Source organism: Trichoderma ghanense (genome assembly GCF_004382785.1).
Source record: "Trichoderma ghanense strain CCMA-1212 chromosome Unknown scaffold_7, whole genome shotgun sequence".
Lineage (NCBI taxonomy): Eukaryota > Fungi > Ascomycota > Sordariomycetes > Hypocreales > Hypocreaceae > Trichoderma > Trichoderma ghanense.
Genome location: NW_027395670.1, coordinates 1,076,086 through 1,095,246, shown reverse-complemented (window position 1 = coordinate 1,095,246; position 19,161 = coordinate 1,076,086). Strand labels below are relative to the sequence as shown.

General features: G+C 53.9%; 9 protein-coding genes across 9 annotated transcripts; 5 read left to right on the top strand and 4 right to left on the bottom strand.

Annotated features, from left to right (window-relative positions):
• Positions 1–1,092: 1,092 nt before the first annotated feature.
• Positions 1,093–1,542, top strand: CCMA1212_006515 (uncharacterized protein; the record flags this gene model as incomplete). The annotated part of the gene is made up of 1 exon (XM_073703732.1): positions 1,093–1,542. The coding sequence occupies one exon, from the start codon at positions 1,093–1,095 to the stop codon at positions 1,540–1,542; it is 450 nt and encodes a 149-aa protein (XP_073557793.1).
• Positions 1,543–2,127: 585 nt separating this feature from the next.
• CCMA1212_006514 (Inorganic pyrophosphatase) lies at positions 2,128–3,482 on the top strand (the record flags this gene model as incomplete). The annotated part of the gene is made up of 7 exons (XM_073703731.1): positions 2,128–2,277; positions 2,338–2,497; positions 2,559–2,745; positions 2,799–2,859; positions 2,910–2,931; positions 3,027–3,088; positions 3,147–3,482. The coding sequence occupies 7 exons, from the start codon at positions 2,128–2,130 to the stop codon at positions 3,480–3,482; spliced, it is 978 nt and encodes a 325-aa protein (XP_073557792.1).
• A 237-nt stretch (positions 3,483–3,719) lies between these two features.
• CCMA1212_006513 (Polyamine transporter 4) lies at positions 3,720–5,465 on the bottom strand (the record flags this gene model as incomplete). The annotated part of the gene is made up of 4 exons (XM_073703730.1): positions 3,720–3,862; positions 3,922–4,673; positions 4,747–5,130; positions 5,218–5,465. The coding sequence occupies 4 exons, from the start codon at positions 5,463–5,465 to the stop codon at positions 3,720–3,722; spliced, it is 1,527 nt and encodes a 508-aa protein (XP_073557797.1).
• Positions 5,466–8,009: 2,544 nt separating this feature from the next.
• CCMA1212_006512 (Ribonuclease) lies at positions 8,010–8,999 on the top strand (the record flags this gene model as incomplete). The annotated part of the gene is made up of 1 exon (XM_073703729.1): positions 8,010–8,999. One exon carries the CDS (start codon positions 8,010–8,012, stop codon positions 8,997–8,999), a length of 990 nt encoding a protein of 329 aa, XP_073558036.1.
• A 983-nt stretch (positions 9,000–9,982) lies between these two features.
• Positions 9,983–10,477, top strand: CCMA1212_006511 (uncharacterized protein; the record flags this gene model as incomplete). The annotated part of the gene is made up of 1 exon (XM_073703728.1): positions 9,983–10,477. One exon carries the CDS (start codon positions 9,983–9,985, stop codon positions 10,475–10,477), a length of 495 nt encoding a protein of 164 aa, XP_073557796.1.
• A 1,551-nt stretch (positions 10,478–12,028) lies between these two features.
• Positions 12,029–13,380, bottom strand: CCMA1212_006510 (uncharacterized protein; the record flags this gene model as incomplete). The annotated part of the gene is made up of 3 exons (XM_073703727.1): positions 12,029–12,723; positions 12,778–13,178; positions 13,259–13,380. 3 exons carry the CDS (start codon positions 13,378–13,380, stop codon positions 12,029–12,031), a joined length of 1,218 nt encoding a protein of 405 aa, XP_073558035.1.
• A 1,500-nt stretch (positions 13,381–14,880) lies between these two features.
• On the bottom strand, positions 14,881–16,379 carry CCMA1212_006507 (Protein BTN1; the record flags this gene model as incomplete). Its single annotated transcript, XM_073703726.1, has 3 exons — positions 14,881–16,127; positions 16,190–16,332; positions 16,375–16,379. The coding sequence occupies 3 exons, from the start codon at positions 16,377–16,379 to the stop codon at positions 14,881–14,883; spliced, it is 1,395 nt and encodes a 464-aa protein (XP_073558020.1).
• Positions 16,380–16,654: 275 nt separating this feature from the next.
• CCMA1212_006506 (uncharacterized protein) lies at positions 16,655–17,311 on the bottom strand (the record flags this gene model as incomplete). Its single annotated transcript, XM_073703725.1, has 2 exons — positions 16,655–17,009; positions 17,076–17,311. 2 exons carry the CDS (start codon positions 17,309–17,311, stop codon positions 16,655–16,657), a joined length of 591 nt encoding a protein of 196 aa, XP_073558021.1.
• Positions 17,312–18,065: 754 nt separating this feature from the next.
• On the top strand, positions 18,066–19,100 carry CCMA1212_006505 (uncharacterized protein; the record flags this gene model as incomplete). The annotated part of the gene is made up of 2 exons (XM_073703724.1): positions 18,066–18,662; positions 18,824–19,100. Exons 1-2 carry the CDS (start codon positions 18,070–18,072, stop codon positions 19,098–19,100), a joined length of 870 nt encoding a protein of 289 aa, XP_073558022.1. The 5' UTR covers positions 18,066–18,069.
• Positions 19,101–19,161: the final 61 nt, after the last annotated feature.

Here is a 19,161-nt window from a genome sequence, read left to right as displayed (position 1 = left end):
CGCTATGAAATTGGCGGTTTCCCAAGCTAGCATACTGGTTTTACTCTTCGAGTCCATGCTGAACCACTGTGACGGCATTGGAAACCGTCGTGATGAAGCATGAGCATATGCAAGCGAATACATCTCATCCTCTCTTACTCTGGTCTTGGGTGGAGGAAGACATGTTTGCCGACAGTTGGAAATAAAGGGGATGCTGGTAGCCACACTGTTCAAGTATGGGTGCTGGATCTTTACCCTTCTTTGTGGAAGAGATATATGCTCGCCTAAAATGACCATCTCAGGTCTGATTGTCTCGTGAGGAGGCCATGAAGCATCTACACCTGGCCTATCGTGGAGAATATATATTTCGTCGGATGGGTTATATCCACACTGCAACCACCTCTCACATAACTACTCCATCATGACCAGTGCCTTTTTCACTCATATTGTATAGTCACATGGAATACTTGAGCCGCAGTAGAAAAGACATTGCTCCAGTAATACGCACGATTGGAAAGGAAGACAGTACACTGACATGTCATAGAACACTTTTCTTCAAGATTTCCAGTCAATCAGGACCGCTCGTGCATTTGATGCCTTGGAATTCGTAAAAGTTATGCTCCTCAGAAATAGAAGCTTGGGGGACTCGTATATAATGTTTACCTTAGTCTTCTATTCTATAAATAGGTCCGGCAAGTTAGTGGATTGGCTTCGGTCAGTTTTCGATAGCTCTTCTACGAGGCTGTGGGATATGACACGTGGGCTCAATGACGTTGCCGCCGAGTTGTAGCGACGCCGTCAATGTTCCATTATAAAAGTCCGCCAAGGGTATTGTCGCACTTGGCTCTCAAGCTGAAGCCTATGGGCAGCCTCATCTGTGCCTCTGGTCACCCTTCTTTTGTGTAGAACAGGGGCCGATTGGCCTGAACACACGGGTTGCTCCCCCCAGGGCACTTACGTCAAGGCACAGCTGGTACGGGGCGCAACTACGTAATTTCGAGCCGCCAGCATCACTATCGCGTACCTAAACTAAACATAACAACAACAACAACAACAACAACATCCAATAACAAATCAATTACCATGCTCAAACCGCGATAGACTTGATCCAATATGCCTCGAACAACTCAAAAGCAACACTGGAGTCCTCATAAACGCACACGGATCCGAGTAATGTACGAGCAAGGCTACTCCAGGTCCGAAATCGCACGCAAAGAGGGAGTTCCCGTAGGCAGCGTCCACGGCATCGCGACGCGTTACACACAGCAAATATCGGCGCAATCAAAACCACGCCCAGGGCGGCCCGAGAAGTTGTCGGAAGCAGACAAGCGGCATATCAAGCGATTGATCAGGAGCGATCCTTGTATTACCAAGCGGCAGATTATCGCTACAATCCCTCTCCATGTTTCTGTTAATACTCTAGCATCCTTTCTGAAATCCGAGGGCATCCAACACGGGCCTCTGCTTCAACGCCCCAAATCGACGGCAACAAACCTGCAGCACCGTACCCCAGCAGCTGATACAAAGCAACGAAAACAACAACCACTCCCAACTACCTCCTGAAACTTCCCTCTCCAATGTCCTTCCTACTCGGGTCACTTCACAAAGAATCTCAATTGCGGCTAAATAACTCGTGAGGCCTTGGCAAACGACAAGAAACGCAAATTACCCGTTTGGGCTACCGAGGACGCCGAACGCAGCCCAATGAGCTGCCTCTCCTATGCTTAAATATAAAGCTCATCATCGCGCGTGAGCTTTGTCTCGTTCAGGAAGCTGGAATCTCTCAGCTGGTGAACGCTCTGCATGTGAGGTGTGCCGCTACACGTGGGATCATGGCAAGGCCTGATAGGCGAAAGGAGCAGTTGGCAAGCTATTCACCTGTATGAGGGCCTGTATTTGTCTGCAAGGGATGGAGATGGCGGGAAGAGGAGTCTTCCGGAGATCAGCTCGATTGAGATTCTCGATGGGCAAGACATGGCGTTTGTTGCTTTGAGAAATGTTACAGCATCATCGAACCAGGTCCCACTACAGACTCAACGCCCTTGATATGTGGTATCTGTGTATATAATGAGATAGCCCGTAAAGCAATGAACTGAACAGCTGCAACTCCACATTGGGTTCGTCAACAGTACCTCTCTCCTTCTCATCATGCGCTCACCTTTGTCTCTGTATCTCTTGAACCTGGCCATTGCGCCAGTATTCTCCAGCGCGGCGGCGGGGGTAAAAGACAAGGGCGACAAGAAAGAATTTGACGTCAAGTCTCTCTCTCTAAGAGAAGTTGGAGCACGAAACACAGTGGTAAGTAGGAAGCCATATGAGGACAGTAACCTTCAAGTACAAGCAGCTTATTGCAAGCAGGATTGGCGTATATGGCTCGAACAGGACGGCGACCCAATCTCCTTCTGGCATGACATTCCCCTCTATCCCGACGAGAAGCAGAACAACATTGTCAACATGTACGTTGAGATTCCCCGATGGACGGACGCCAAAATCGAGACCAAGCGTGATAAACCCTTGAGTATGTTGCCATCGTTCACCTCATTCTTTCTACAAGATAATGATGGCGGTCAAATTGTTAGACCCTATTTATCACGACGACAAGGACGACGAGCCGCGATACGTGGCTAGCATCTGGCCTCACAAGCCGTACCCCTTCCTCTACGGCTCGCTGCCTCAAACGTGGGAGAACTCCAACACCAAGCACAATTTTATTGGATACGTTGGCGACAATGATCCCATGGATGTGGTTGACATCAGCGCCATTGAGTGAGTGCTGATGAATGTGGACTGCAGTTGAACTAACAAGCTGACGAGCATAGCCCTGGCTATGTTGGCCAGGTCAGGACGGTGAAGATTCTGGGTGCCATTCCCATGATTGATGTTCGTATTGCCCCTATTCCATCACGTTCCATTTCTAACAGGACTTTTAGGATGAAACCACGGGATTGGAAAGTGATTGGCATGAATGTCAACGATCCTCTGTCGAAAAAGCTCGAGAGTAGGGCACTCGTTTCTCAGTCGCATACAGCAAAATACTAACAAGTCAGCCATCGACGACCTCGATAAGTACCGCCCCGGCCTCAAGCAAATTTTTTACGACTGGTTCACCGTAAGTTCCCACCATCCTTCAACACAAATCAACCAAAAACTGCTAACAACAGCCGCAGTACTACAAGGTCCTCCGCAGCGGCAACCTCAACACCATCTTCCTCAACAAATACCAAGACTCCGCAACGGCCCGCGATATCGTCGCCGAGAGCCACGGCTTCTGGAAGGACCTCGTCAGCGGCGAGGAGGACCCCGGCAAGATCAGCATCGCGCAGACGTCGCAGCCCGATGTGGACGAGAGCTATGTGAACAGCAAGGACGCCACTAAGAAGTTTGACCTGCCCAAGAAGTCGGATATTAAGACGCCCAAGGAGAGGCCGGCCAAGTATGACAAGTGGTTTTATCTGGGGGAGAGCTTTGAGCCGCTGCCGGAGCAGGAGGTTAATGTTGATTGAGTGCTGGTTGAGATGGAGTAGAACGGTCTTGTCTAGATTGAGTGGAGATACAGTTCTGTCGTCAAACGCCTTCAACGTCAAAAGAATCGCTGGTCTATCATCTCGTGCTATTATGTTCTGAAACTCGCTGATGCACCCAAGAAACCATGGCTACCATGTAAGGCCGTTGTGTCCTCCCCTGTATTATTCTCCAAATCTAAAACGAACATTGACCACCTCGAGCTCATAACAATCATCCTACTCGTACTTGTGCGTTTCAAACTTGCTCTTGGCCCTGATCCTAGGCCCAAACTCGAAGAGGACCCAGGGAATAGGAATCAATGCCAGAGCAATGAAGCCCAACAGACTGCTGGCCCAGTGAATGCCCAGCGTGGTGTACACTATCCGAGAACGTTAGCAATCATGTGTAGATGGACAAGTGTGCATAAGACCGACTCACTTTGAATCGTAAACAGGGGAAACACGCCCGCAAACCCATATCTCGCCAAACTATTCGCACTGGACGCACTCGCAACGACATTGCCAGTAAACGTGTCCGTAGTGTACTGCATTGTGCTCACAAAGACGCACAAGTTGCCCCAAGCAAACGGGATAATCGCCGCCGCAGGGCTCGCCCACGAAACATCCTCCCGCGCCGTCCACGCAAACCAGAACAGTCCAAGAGGCAGCCCAAAGCTGCCAAACATGGCGGGATACAGCCTATGCTCGGGAGGAACCCTGTGAGGCGGATACTTGGGAATCTGCTTCCGATACAGCAAGATCTCGCAGGCCATGATGGTGGCGAGGCCAACGACGCAGCCGATGACGATGGATATAAACACCAGGCCGGACTGCTCCGTGGTGAAATGATACACCGTGCCAAACGTATACGGGACGCCGCCGAAGAAGCTGAATAGCGTGCCAAAGTCAATGGCCACATAGAGACAGATGAACGAGACGATCGGTTCGGTGAAGAGCATCTTGACGGGTCGGATGGCCGCGACAACGGCAAACGTCTTGATGCGCTCGCTCATGGGCGGCAGAGGAGGGAGCTCGATGCCGCGCTTCTTGGCCAGGCGGCGCTTGAGGACGGGGTGGAACGTCTCGCCGATGGTGCAGCCAAGCGCGATGCTGAGGGCGGAGAAGAAGAGCATCGTCCACTCTGTCCAGCGCCAGCCCTTTTCAACGGAGACGAAGGAGCCGATGACGGGGCTGTCCGTTCGACCCGATCAGCTTGATATCACCAGGGAGCAAGGAGCAAGAGGACATGGAAAGGCAAACTCACCCCAAGCCAGGTCCCAAAAAGGGAGTGAGGATGAACAGGGCGCTCACAGGCCCCCTCGACTTGGGCATAAACGTCTCCGACAGCGACCCGGGCGCGTTCGCCAGCACGGGAGCCCAGAAGAAGCCCGTGAGGAAGCGCAAAAAGCACAGCGCCCCAAAGTTGTGCACGAGAGCCGCGCCGAGCGTGAACAGCGCGCCAATCGTCATGCCGCCCATGATGACGGGATACCGGCCGATGGTCTCGGACAGGGGCCCGCCGAGGACGGGGCCGATGCCGAGGGCGACGACGTAGAGCGTCAGGGGGAGCAGGGCGACGGTGCGGCTGACGCCGAATTCTGCTTCGAGGAGGGTGACGGAGGAGCTGGAGATGGATGTTGCTATCGATCTGTGTGTTTCTATCGTGTTATTGCTACTGACTGCTCTTTGAGGTGGGACGGTGTTGTACTGGCGGAGACGGAGAGTAGGGGCTTACATTGTGAGGCCCATGGTGGCCAGGGCGAATATCGTCAGGCCTTTTTTCCACGCAGGCCAGTTGTACGGGTTATGAGGGTCGTTGTCCCAGTCGAGGGGGTCTCGATCTTGGAGGACCTGTCCCTTTTCGGCGTCGCTGCTGCTGTTGCTGTCGCTGTTCCCGTATTGGTCTTCCGGCTTGACGACTACGGTTCTGTCGTCCTGGCCATCGGGCACGGTCGAGCCGTCAATCACCCTTGGAGACGCCATTCGGCCGTCTTTTGGTTCTTCTCCTTATTCTTTGATGCCGCTGGTAGGAGTGGAAAGATCGTGTGAACTCAGATCGATGTTGATGGCTGCCTGGTCGACAAGGGGCTCGTTATTCTCGACTCTGTGAACGAGTGCCTCGGTGGTGTTGTTGTACAAGTCCAAACTGACTCCTATATCTCCTTGATATCTCTCCCTTCTTTTCCCACTCTCTTCTACTCACTGCTCTTAATGTTCGGCCGGTATAGTTGAAGTATGCCCCCAACAGCAAGACAAGCGCCAGAACACTCACCCCGGCAAAGGGGCCCACGGTCTTTTAAAGCAGCCATATTCACCCAGACCGCCGCCGTTGTCCCTTGCTTGCATCCAACCACTGACTACTCTATCTTTCTACATGGACCGGTCACACAATACACCAGAAGCTCTGGTTGGTAATCCGGAAGCGCCTCAGATCGCCGGCCACGGGCCGGGTCCGAAAGAAAAAGCGGGCATTTCCTGATTACTCAACACTCACAGCCTGCCGAGGCATATAAACGAGTCCTCCAATGGAAGCGCCAGTACCAGTTGATGCCATGCAAATTTATGGAATCTTGATTACTATACAGATACCTGTTTATTGGTTTCTGTTCATAGCGGCTGCTGGGCATGACGCCTTTTACTGTGCGCTTGCCGTGTGAATCTGTTCCGTCGGGGCTTCTCCTCGATAATAAGCAGTCTATTTACTTGGGGACCAGGGATGGAATGCCCGGATAGAGCAACAATACCCGCAGAGACCGTGGTGAGTTGATACCACTGGAGGAATCTGAGGAACTCGGAAAGAAAGATCTATCCTGTGGGCTAAGGGTTTGGGGCGCATAGCCTAAAGAAACACGGCAGATGCTGGCCGCAATTAGAATAACGTCTGCGTCGAGTCTGGAAGATGAATTGCTGATGACTGTCCATGTGAGTGAGCTGAAAGGGCGCCGAGCTGAAGCTGTCCATGGAAGGATGCGGCTCTCCCACGTGCTGAGTCTTTGGACAAAGACGGATAGATGCGCCTGGGAGGTTCACGGCAGATGATCCTTCAAGCCTCTATGAACAGCAACCTGGTAAACCAACTACTTTCATGTCTTGGCATTTGGTTCATTGCAGTGTTACCCATCAGGTAGCCAATGTGTATCATAGAATTCGTAGGAGTATGACCCTTTGAGGCATGCATTTTGTGTCTAGGAGGCGGCATGTTTGTCACGGAATAGCCTTGGATACGAACAACACTCGGCCGATAACCAGCACAATGCAGCCTTTCAGTCTTTGCTCATCGGACAGCTTGAAGCATCTCTTATGAGGAGCATCACAGTGGGGTAAGATGGGTGGCAGCCACCTGCGAAGGCCGTCTTATCACCAGAGAGTGAAGATCCTCGCGATTGACTTGGTCCAAGCCAGTCAATACTCCGACACATAATCTTTCCACAAGATGGTAGCTTGAGCATGTAGAGCAGACATTGCCAGAGGCTCACTAATCGAAAGGGGACCGAGACACGGGCACAGGCAAGTCGACACGCATACCGCCATCGAAATAAGGTAAGCCTTAGCCGAGATCTATCAATATCATAAGCTTAGAAATCGAGAACACTCTAGTCTTGATGCTAGATTAGAGGCATCCCGTGAAGCCACGATTATGTGATCCCGAGGCACACAGAGACCGGTCGATGGACCAGCGTCAGCAGCCGCGCCGTAGCGCCGCATTACGCAATGGGCATGAAGTAATGAGGAATCATCAAGACAAATGCTCAATTGAGATGTCTGTTTGTCTGAGTCGGGGGGGGGGGGNNNNGGGGGGGGGGAGGTATGACAAAGACTTGCCCGTTATGGTGTTGTCCAACTGAAGCTACCGAGGCCAGCAGTTCTGTGATGGATGCCCACCTAGGTACAGAATCGCCGCGACTCACCAAGAAGCAGCTTTGAACGAGCAGAAGATGTAGTTTGTCTGTCCTGGCTTATTTTGGTTTTATGTCAGCCATGCCGGTGATGGAAGACTATGTGGTGGTACAAAGGCCAATGGCTTCAATATTGGTCTCCTAGTCGAGCAGCAGCTGAGCCGCGGTCATGAGCCCGAAGGAAGCTACTTTGCTCCCTTCAGCTCTCAAATATGTCAATATCATCATATCTCTAACCTTTACATGCAATAGTACGTCTCCATACCGACTGTCTTATTGAAGAGTCCAGATTTGCGCGCCGTTACTCATCCGCCGGTGGTTTGAGTCATGCGGGGTCTACGAGACATGCACCCCGACATTGAATTTTCAACCAAACACCGGCATGACTATCACGGCGAGTTCAACAATTATCGAGCTCAAACATGGCGAATCTGTTGTTATAAGAGCATCTTGGACAGATGACACAATGATGCGGTGACGACATCAGAGACTAGGTTTGATCGGGATCATCTTCTGGGGCCAAATTTGACATCCACAAGCCGTCTTGACAGCTAGAACCTGTTCGACTACACAAAACACCAAACCTGGCATCATCACCACACTCAACATCACCATCACCGGCATCGTCACCATGTCCTCCAAACCCCGGTTCGCCACGCCCCTCCCGCAATCCCCCCGCTCCGAAGTCCTCGAGTGGAAGTTCCCCAAGCCGCACAGCCACCTGGTCCTGACGGGCCGCTCCCGCGCCGCCTGGCACACGTCGTTTGTGATCCCCTCGCTCAACCTGCTGCTGGACGCGGGCCTCGTCGTCAACAACCAGCGGCCCAAGCACATCTTCCTGACGCACGGCCACAGCGACCACACGCTGCTAGCGCCCGCCTTTGCCAAGCGCGACGACCCGCCCGACGTCTTCTGCCCGGCGCAGATGCGCAAGGCCTTTGACGACTTTGTGCTGGCCAAGACGCTGCTGAACCTGGGCGGCGAGATTGGTGCTGAGGACGCAGAGGTCCGGGGCTTGCCCATCGACGAGGCGGTGCTTGCGCGGAGCGAGGAGCTGGGCCGGACGCCCTCGGCCACGGCCTTTCTCAACACGCACCTCACACACGGCCTGCGCGACGGCGACACGGTGCCGCTGCGGCGCGCGCAGGGCATCACGGCCACGGCCTTTGCCTGCGACCACACGGTGCCCTGCCTGGGCTACGTCTTCCGCAAGACGACGCAGCGCCTGCGGCCCGAGTTCGCCTCCCTGCCCGGCCCGGAGCTGCAGGCCCTGCGCCGCGCGGGCACCGAGCTGACGGCGCCCTTCACGGCGCCCATCTTCGCCTTCCTGGGCGACACGACGGCGCGCACGCTGGCCGCCGGCCCGGAGTGGCTGCGCCAGGGGATCCCCGTCGTCGTCACCGAGTGCAGCTTCCTGTATGCCGAGCACGAGGCCCAGGCCGTCAAGACAAAGCACACGAGCTGGCGGGACCTCGAGCCCGTCATCCGGCGGTGGCCGCGCACCACGTTTGTCCTGACGCACTTTAGCATGCGGTACGACGACGCTGAGATTGCGCGCTTCTTCAATGAGATGCCCGATCCGCCGGCTAACATGGTTGTCTGGGCCGATCTGGAGTGCTGATGGGTGAGAAGACGGAGAAACGAACACTCATGTCTCTTCTCCTCCTCAAAGACGTAACTGGGACGACAAAGGGGGGGGCTGAGCGAGGCGATTGATCCTGTGAGCTTTGTGGATGTTGTTAAGCGACACCGCCAGTTCTGCACTGCCTGGGATGAGCTGTCACTTGTGTCACCGTGGGATATTGCGCGTAGAGTTCCATGTACGTTGTTTTTTTGGTGTGACCTTGCTGAAGGGCTCGACTTGCGACGAGGGGGGAGCGGAATGGGTAGATGCTGCTTCAGGGGCTTGCAGAGGAAGCTCGTTTGAGGCACTCCAAACGAGAGCAGAGGGGAAATCACAGGACGGACTGTGAAGCAGCATCTCAGACAAGCCATCGAGCTACAACGGCCCTCTCCCGACTTACACAAGCCGCAGGCTCTTCTATAAAAAGGAACAAAGCATCCTGGAGCCGCTTCACCGGGATTCCGAAAAGATGACGAAAGACGAAGAAACTCTCCTCGTTTTCTTCCTCCTTCTGGTTTCCAACAGTACACCAAAGCTCGCCGTCTCACAAGCCCATCTATAAAAGGCAACTCTGGAAAGCAAACATTGCTGTTTTTTTAAATCTCCTGCCTTTTGCAAGAGAGTCGGCACGGGTCGAATGTTTCTCGGTCCATGGGGCCATGCGATTTCGACCTCGTGGACGCCCGGAACCGATGTCGATGAGGCTGGTTTGTGATACATTCAGGACGCGGCCTTGTTATTCCAGGCTGTTGGGGGCCATATAAGACGGCATCTTTCCTTTGCATCCTGCCGTCCTCGATGATCGCAGCCTCGTCCTCGACCATATCAAAGAACCTCCAAAAACAAAAAAGATATTCGGTTCTCAACTCACAAACCACATACACATGATCCTCCCTCTCCACCAAAACCCACCATCAACAACCCATCAGGCTCAACCACACACAAACAACAGAACAACATAATTCCACGCTCAAACCAACATGTGCGTCCACTTCCAGTCCTGGAACCGCTGCTCCTCATGCTTCCTCACCTTCAACCGCCGCCGCAACCGCGTCCCCTGCTGGAACGGCTCCCTGTCCCGCTGGCGCATCCACCGCCACGGCTTGTCCTGCCGCAGCGGCTGGTACGAGCGCGCCGACGACGAGGTGTATACGCACCTGTTCTGCGGGACGTGTGCCACAGAGGCGGCAAGGCTTGGGAGAGACTGTGCTGAGGACCGTGTCAACCACCATGTCGACAATGACGAGGGTGATGGCAAGGGGGGTGTGATGGAGGCGAGGAGGAGGCTGGAGGACGAAGCTGCGGCTTTGACGACGGATGTGGCTACGACTAGGGACATGGCTGTGACGAAAAGGAGGCGGGCAAGGAGCTTGAATGGCGTGTTTGTGAGGTTATCCTCGATTGGAGAGGTTCTGCGTTGTCGCAGGACGAGAAAGGGGAGGAGACATTTTCGCGTCAGGATATGGATGCTCTGATATTAAATCCACCTACAACTCTACAACTAATTCATCGGCCTACTAACACCCATATACACTACTTCATTCTCATCAAAGATCCGTATTTTACTTTTATATAAGTAAAAACGAAGATAAAAGAATAACATCCCCTTTCTCCTGGATCCTCCTCCCCAAGAACAGCCCCCAGCACGAGAAACCAAAACTCAGTACCACCAAGCCGTACACGTTTGAAACCCTGAACACAATGAAATAACAAAGGCACATGCGCCCTCCACCTCCCGCACGTAATCCGCGCCCCGTCGTCGTAGCACACAAACCGGGTCCTCGCAGTTTTCCTACCCGTTACCCAAGTTAAGGGTTTAATTGATGTACCAAGTCATCATCCCACTCCCCCGTTTCAAAGCCGTCAGCCAGTGACTCTATTCTGGTTGGCTTCCAGTTTCGTCTTCTTTGCCTTGGTCTCTTTTCCACGTCTGTTTTGCTCCTTCGTGCCTGGCACTCGCAGTCCAATGCTGTCATCATGGGGGACGAAATATATCACACTCATGCAATATAACGAACGTATGCAGTATACAGTATGTAGCGTGATGAGATGAAAACTCCGAATAACTTACTTCCAACAGTTCCTCAAGCTACCTCCCCTCCTAGACTGTCCTCGCACCTTACCTTCGTCCTACAAAAGTCACGCGGGTGCCCCCAAAATCACACACACAAACACAAAACTCTCAACGCCGCCACATATCCCACTTACACACAGACGCACACACGCACAGAAAGACAAAAAGAGAAAAAGGCTACGTGATGCGTCATAAGCAAGAACAAGGCACCCGAGTCATATGAGCTGAACAAAGTCCAAGAAGAAACCCCTCGTAGAACAATCTTTCTTGACCGTCTTTTCTTTGTGTATCTTGGACTGAGCGAGACTGAGCTGGTGGCTTCATCTCGTGATGCTCCGTCTCCTACTCGTCACTTTCATGATATACGTCCCCAAACCTGTTCAACATGATGGCGAACACTCGTCATTCTCCATGGAACTTTCGAATAACATCTCGGTGAGACCGATTGCCTCACGAGCGATTCGGGGAGCTGACACTCCGAACCTCACACGGGCAAGGCAGCTGCTCAATCATACGTCTACTTGATTCACGCATTCCCTAATAGCGTCAAGTCATTGTAAATCTTCTAGCAGGCCAGGGCTCTGCGCATCTACGACATGACGCCCCTTTCTCCTCTCAGCATCCCTTAATGCTGCCTTATAAAACCAATAACTTTCGTGATTATACATATACAAACCGTGCTTCCTGCACCGAGTCCCTTGCCCAAAAAAACGAATAAACATGCTGTGCCTTTTCTTGTGCCCCCCCTTCTCACATGTGTCATACATATAGAAAAGACAGAAAAAAACCAGGAGCCTGGTTCCGAGACGGTCTAGCGAAAAGGAATTGGCCGCATCGACTATTGCTTGGTATATGCCGGTGTAGATGTATTTGGTCGATACTGTCGTGGGATAAAATAGGGAGCCATCGGTACGTGGCTTTCTCGGTCCCTTTGTTTGGATTATTCCTGAAATCACTCGTCCTCTTTGGACGCGCTCTTGGCCATGAGATCCTTTTCGGTAATGTAAAACTTGGACTTCTCGTCGAGGAACTCCTGGTGGAACAGCTCGAGGTAGCGCCCGGGAACCTGCTGGCCGACAAACACCTTGATCCAGCTGTCCTTTCCAGTCCACAGGTGGCGGATGAAGCGGCCTTCGCACTCGGAATCGCTGTTAGGGAAACCGTTGGCGTCGGTGCAGGGCAGCTGCCTGATGTCGTCGGGGTAGTCGTAGCGGATAAAGGTGCCGAAGCCGCCCTGGTCGGTGGGCCGGCCGGGCGAGTTGGTGCGGAACTCGACGCACTCGGGGTGCTTGCCGTCCTCCTCGGGGCATCCTGCCCAGGCGTCCATGATCTCGTACGTCTTGGGGTTGTTTTGCGCAACGATGAAGCCGGTGTTGAGCATGAGCTTGCCGAACTTGTCTTTGTTGTACTCGCGGTCGGGGTCCACGGCCAGGGCGAGGGAGTTGTTGCGCGGGTCGAGGTTCCAGTAGTTCAGCAGCCACTCGAACGGAAGGTCGAGGTTCTGGAAGATGGCGTCGGAGTCGAGGTACAGGCACGTCTTGTGCTCCTTGAGGATGGTGGAGATGACCGGAGCCTTTTTCCACGAGGCGCGGCGATCCTCGGGCTTCTCAATGGCGACAAAGTAGTACTTGTAGCCGTGGATCTTGGCTGCGGGCAATCAGTTAGCGCTCGCTTGAGGTACGGATATACGGCAGGACGCACCATAGAGCCAGTGGTTCAGCACACCCACAGACAGGCCGTGGACCTTTTCTGCGTCCTTCTCCCAGCTCATGACATTGGGTCCAAAGATCTGGTTGGGCGCATCAAAGGGGCGGTTATCGAGATCGATGATGCACAGATCGTGGCCGAGGGGCTCGGGGAAGTGGACTCCGTGCTTGAGATCGTACTTGAAGGCGCCGAACGGCTGGTAGAAGCTGGAGTTGGGCGTGATGGACGGCTTGTGCACGTCGAACCAGACATCGCGGAAGCTGGAATCGGGGACGTCGGACTTGGACGGCTCGACGGGCTTGATGGGCTTGACAGGCTCGACCGGTTTCACCGGATTCGACGGGGGAGCAGGCTTGGACGGATCAGAGGGAACGGTGCCTGTGTTTGACTGCGTCCTGCAAGCGTGGATAGGTCAGTCAGCCAGTTGATTCCTGTGCGACGTCGAAGTTGCTCTCGGCGACTCAACGCATCGTACCTGTTGGGTAGCTCGGTCGAGTCCAGCTGGTTGTAGACGAGGCCAGCAAAGATAACGATGAAGATGATTGCGCCGGCCAAGAGGGCCGACAGCTTGGAGGATCGAACGCCGCCGACAAACATTATCGCTGCATACTCCGCCTGTTCGCTGGGGATGGATGATCGAAGAGATCGAGCACTGTTCTGTCCTGTTCGCTTCTGCTTCTGCGTGGTCGCAAACAAAGAGAGTGAGAGGAGGACCCTAGCCAGCAATGACTCGTGTGCCTGCCACAAACGAAGGAGAGAAGAAGGGCGGTTGCTCGTATTAGGGAGACGACACGCAAACGGGCTGAAAAGGCCGAACAAGAAACAAGAAGCAAAAAAAGAAGAAAAAAAACGAAGGGGAGGGGAAAAGGCGATTGGCGACAGCGTCAAGAGAAGCGCTCGGGTTTGGCGAAGAGGCGCGTGGAGGCAAAAGAGAGGGAAGAAGGGAAAAGGGGGCAGAGACTGGAGACTGGAGACGGAGAGGCTTATTAGGTACTAGTACCTGAACATGAACGTTATCGGGTACGTACCTGTCAGATGGTGCAGGTATCTGCTAACAGAAGCGGCTATCAACTGGGTGGCAGCACACACCAAAAGGCGAGGCTTGGCAATAATGGGGGAGATGGGATCGGATTTCAACGTTTTTAGTCAAGTTCTTGCAGCGCAACGAGCCCCATCGCTCAGGGCCTTCAGTGCCCACTCACAGCGGCTGGCTCAAGGCTATCAGGCAATGCTAGCAGGGGGGGTTTGTTCAATGGTCTGCTTGCGACATGAGTTTAGGTTTGGCTTTACATAGGCGGGCGCTGTGAGGAGTGGCGCTAGCATCAAAGTTGATGGGGACTCTCGAATTAGGCTGTGTGGACCTGGATATGTATCGATTTGATTCCAGGGTGGGTGAGACGACTGCAGCCATCGTTTCAGCCGCCGGGATCAAGTTGAAGTGCTGGCAGTTGCGCGATTCGCTGCAAGATGCTGGAGGATTCAAGGCCGAGAATCGATCGATACGAGCCGGTGATTTGCTTTCCCGAGTCATCTCCCAAAGCGATGCTCTTTTTATTTCTCAGTCTCTCAGCTGTAGTAACTTGATCCCTAGCATGCAACACGTCCAAACAGCGTCCGTGTAAGCCATCGACAGAATGACCGCAGCCTCATGCTTTCGGACTCAACCGGGCGAATGCACATAACATGACGTTGACAACCTCACATCCCATTGAAGCGAACTACACACTCCTTACAATGCTTCTTCGTAGCCGAGACGAGTGATGATGACGGCTTGCCACAAGATGATGATGCATCCAGTAATGAATGCATTCGGTTAGCCCATTCCCCTCAGCCAAGGTCCAACTCCGCGGGTGGCTTGAACGAAAGTGATGCAACAATTTCTTTTCCATTTCCGCATGCATCATCATCGTCATCATCATTGACTGGCATCTACGAAAAATATGCAAACTGCCGCAAAAGCGGAAAAACAAAAAGAAACGCTGCGTGAACTGGGAATCGAACCCAGGGCTCCCCGACGTTGCGGATGGCAACGGAGAATTTTACCACTAAACCATTCACGCTACTCCATTTGATGCTAACCACGACCGCTACAACTCTCTATAATCTTCCTCCCCGCGAGACGCTGACCCTCCGGCACCAGTCGCGCCCATGAGCAACCTGGTAATCACACAGGCTCGTCTCCATCACAATGCCAATCAAGCCCGCAATGCAGATGCCCCCGCTGTCACTCACCGTCGTCGCGCTCAGACTGAACTCGCGCTCCTCGGCCGGCACGTTTTCCATGATTTCCGCAAAGCACGTCACGTAGACGGCGCCGCCGAGGAGGCCCTCCCAGAAGATGATGATGAAGACAATGTAGACGGAGGGGATGAAGAAGAACATGGCATGCAGCGTCAGGAGAGCGAGGTTTCCGACCTGGAGCAGAGACGGGAGGTACAGGTGGTGGATCCGGATAAAGGCCGTAGAGGATCGCGAGATGAAGACGCCGATCTGGTAGAGGAACCCGTAGAAGGGGTAGAACTCGCGATACTCGGTGAACGGCGAGGATTCAAGGGGGAAGAGGAGCGTGGGCGACACGCCTTGGTTGATGGTGTACTCGGCCACGTACACCAGCAGCAGGGGCGCCATGTACGGGATGAAGAGCGCCCTGGCTCTCCGCAGGTTGTTCTGCAGCGTGCGCGTGTCGCCATGGGTCATCGCATACGCAGTGTTTGCCGATAAGACGGATGGCTCTGGTGCAAGCAGAGCAGAAGTGCTCTCTGCCAGGTCCCGCTCCGTTCGTTCTGCATCCACTTCATCATCTACGTCTCTCCCGGGAACGGCGTCGTATTCCTTGCCTTGGCGCAGCGGCTCCAAGGGGAGGATGAAGAAGAAGCTGATGAACATGATGGCAGGCAGACAGGCCGAGACGAGCAGGCTCTGCCGCACGGTGAATCCCCACCAATCCGTCAATATGACATACAGCCCTGCACCGACGAGCCCTGCCGCGCCAGTCCCAGATCCCCAACCTGCCAAGCTGACGTGCCCATAGTAGTGGGACAGTCCCAAGAAGCTGAGCTCGCCGCCGCCGCTGCTCAGACTGGCCAGGATCACCCCGACCATCTTGACCGGCACCGACTTGGATGGCGGTGTGAGAGCAATCATCAGCATGCCGCCCGCGGACAGCGCGATGAATATGAGGACTCGTATGGGGTACGGTATGCGATGGATAAAGTATGGCGCAATGAGCTTGGTGAAGAAGGACGGAACGACATCGGCGAGGAGGACGACGCCTTTCGGGAGGGATCCGACGAGGTCTTGGGCGGCGGAGAGGATGATGACGTAGAGGACATTGTTGATGAGGCCTGCAAGGAGATCTGGTCAGCTGTGTGTCGGAAATCATTGCTAAGGGTTCAGGAAAGCGCACCAAGCAGCCAGAAGGCGACGACGACCCTCATGTTGGGATGCTTGATCAAGCTGTTGATCCTGGCGCTGTAGATGGCCCAGGACGACGAGGGAGAGCCGGGCATGGGGAGGAGCCCGGAGGAGGACGGGGAGCGGCTCGGCATTCTATCTTCCAAGGTCGCATGAAAAAATCATTATCAAGAGAACAGCATTACCGTAGAGTCTTTGTTGATGGAGCGCTGCTTTGGCGCAAGTTGCAGGTGTAGAAAGTAGTAGATGGAGGACGGGAGTAGCTGACGTGGGTCACGCGAGGCGGGAGGATGTCACAGATAAGGACCCCGATAGGACTTGGGAGCAGTTGACGCAGCCATTTTCGCCATTGGGAGACATTCACGTACAATCATCAATTGCTACTTATTGGAACACATATTCATTTCATTGCATTTTATTTCATGTTATTGCATTACTTTGAATTCATTCTCGTCGTTCAAATCTCATTCGGGTGAATAGCCTTTGAATACCCCTCCGTCTCCCGACTCGCCTGCGTCACGCTCTCTGGCGGAACCTGGCTCTCTGCCGAGATGCTGTCCGGCACGCTCTCGGGCGTGTAATAGTCGCTGCCCTTGAAGTGCGAGCCTCCCGGGCCCGGCGGGTTCGTGCCGACGTTTGCCCTGGAGGTGGCCTGTCCCTTGATGAGGAGGTCGTCCTTGTGGATGCCCACGTCCTCGGGGATCGGGACGTCTTCGACGTCGGGGTCGTTTTGGCCCGGGTTCCGGGCGTATGACTCGGCAATCTTCTCCTGGGGGCCTCCTTTGCCTTCGTATAGATGACCTCTAGCTTGTCTGTTTTTGATCAAGAGTTAATACTGGGCTTAGAAGAGTAACCATGGTGAGGGGTGACAAACTCACCTTCCACGAGCATCGAGGTCGCCTCCTTCTTGAGGAGGGATACGCTTGTCGAAGCCCTGGTTTGAGCTCAACTCCTCCCAGTAAGCAACTTTGGCTCCGGCGGACTCAAACTTCTTTTCCACGTTGGAGTCGACGCCGGCGTCGTCGGTATTCGGAGGACGGGCACGGCCGGTCTTGGCCTGGTAAGTGTTGAGGTCTGCCTCGGCCTGGCGGGCGATTTTTTCGTACTCGGACATGTTGATGAGTTTTCAAGGTGAAGAATTAGGTGTCTTGCAAGTATAATTGAGTGATGTGAGAAGTCGTGAATGGATGACTGCTGATTGAGCGCGAGTTCATCGTCGAGGGAGCAGCACTTATAGACGCTGGATGGCAGCGATGTCATCTCTATGACCTCAGAGCAACGCGATATGATTTCATCGCTCCCGCAATGGCAAACTATTGTGGACCAAGACCGTTGATTTATACCAAATGGAACAGTAAATCGAGATCAATTCCAGGCCAATCTTTTGATACCGGAAGCTTCCAACCTTGGTCTGCTTTCACCTTCAAGGTGTTGAACATGGCCGTGGCTGATGATGTGCTTCGCGTAGGATGATTGTTGCCTTTGTACTGTACGAACTGCGCCGTACTGTAATCCTTTACCTTGCAATATCTCTGTAAACACGGCAATTTAACAATTGGGATATTGATACCGAATCTATTCACTTCAGATTATCATCAATTTCAGAAATACCATCGATCCAAATGTTCTTGGAAGCGATGCCCAAGTCCATAAAAGCCCGGCAAATCTCCGGCCGAGACTGACGACATCGCAATCGCAAAGTTGCGCCTCTCTTTTTTGCGCCCACTTCTCCATCAAAAAATCCATCCCACCTCTACCTTAGACCAACCAACTACAAACCAACACCAACTCCGGACTTTGATTGCGAGCACACCAGTCAACAGATCGCAACGACTTGGTTCTACTCATACAATTCTGAAACCCACAAGAAAAATGGCAGAAGACGCCTGTCCGGTCGACCACAAAACCCGCGACGCCTGGCTCGCCCAAGCCCGCGCAGCCGAAGCTTCCAAGAACCAGCTCCCAAGCTCAAGCACAACCTCGCAACCTCCCTCTCAGCCATCCAAATGCCCCGTCGACCACTCCCACTCCTCCACGCAACAATCCCGCTCATGGACACAGACAATCTCCTCCTACATCTGGTCCTCCCCCTCCGACGAACCACCAGCAGCCCTCCCCGCAAACCACCCCGCGATACCCTCAACCTCAACACCACGACAATCCACCCTCGAAACCTCCCGGATAACCTCCTCCATCCCCCGCTCCTTCAGCACCTCCGAACCGTCCCCCATGGACCACGGCGCATCCGCAAACCCCTCCAACGCCGAAATCGAGTCTGGCGCAGACGCCGCCTCGGGTAACTGGGTCTACCCCTCCGAAAAGATGTTCTTCGAAGCCATGAAGCGCAAGGGCTACGACGCGCGCGAAGTCGACATGAAGACCGTCGTGCCCATCCACAATGCCGTCAACGAGCGCGCCTGGCAGCAGATTAAGGAGTGGGAGGCGCCCTATTTGGCTGGCTCAAAGTACGTCTTCTTCTCTCTCCTTCCCTCCTCCTCTAATACCAACTCCCGCCCTCGTCCCAACACATTATCACATCACCAATGCCCCATGTCTCATATTCCCAGACCTACTCACACGATTTCTCCCTCGTGATATCATGAAGAGAAAGGCTAATAAGACGCAGATGCTCCGGCCCCAAACTCGCCTCCTTCGCCAACAAAAGCACCCGCATGACCCCAACCGCCCGCATCAACACCATCCTCGGCTACACCGCGCCCTTTGACCGCCACGACTGGGTCATTGACCGCTGCGGCGTCCGCGTCGACTACGTCATTGACTTTTACGCCGGCCGGCCCGGCGGTACGGCCGGAGGGCCGAGCTTCTATCTTGACGTCCGGCCAAAGCTGAATACGCTCGAGGGCGTCAAGATGAGGGTGATGCGGTGGACGGGGTTGGCGTGAGGGATATCAATGGGAAAGGGAGTGATGTACGATATAATCTCAATGTGTGGGCTTCAAGGGA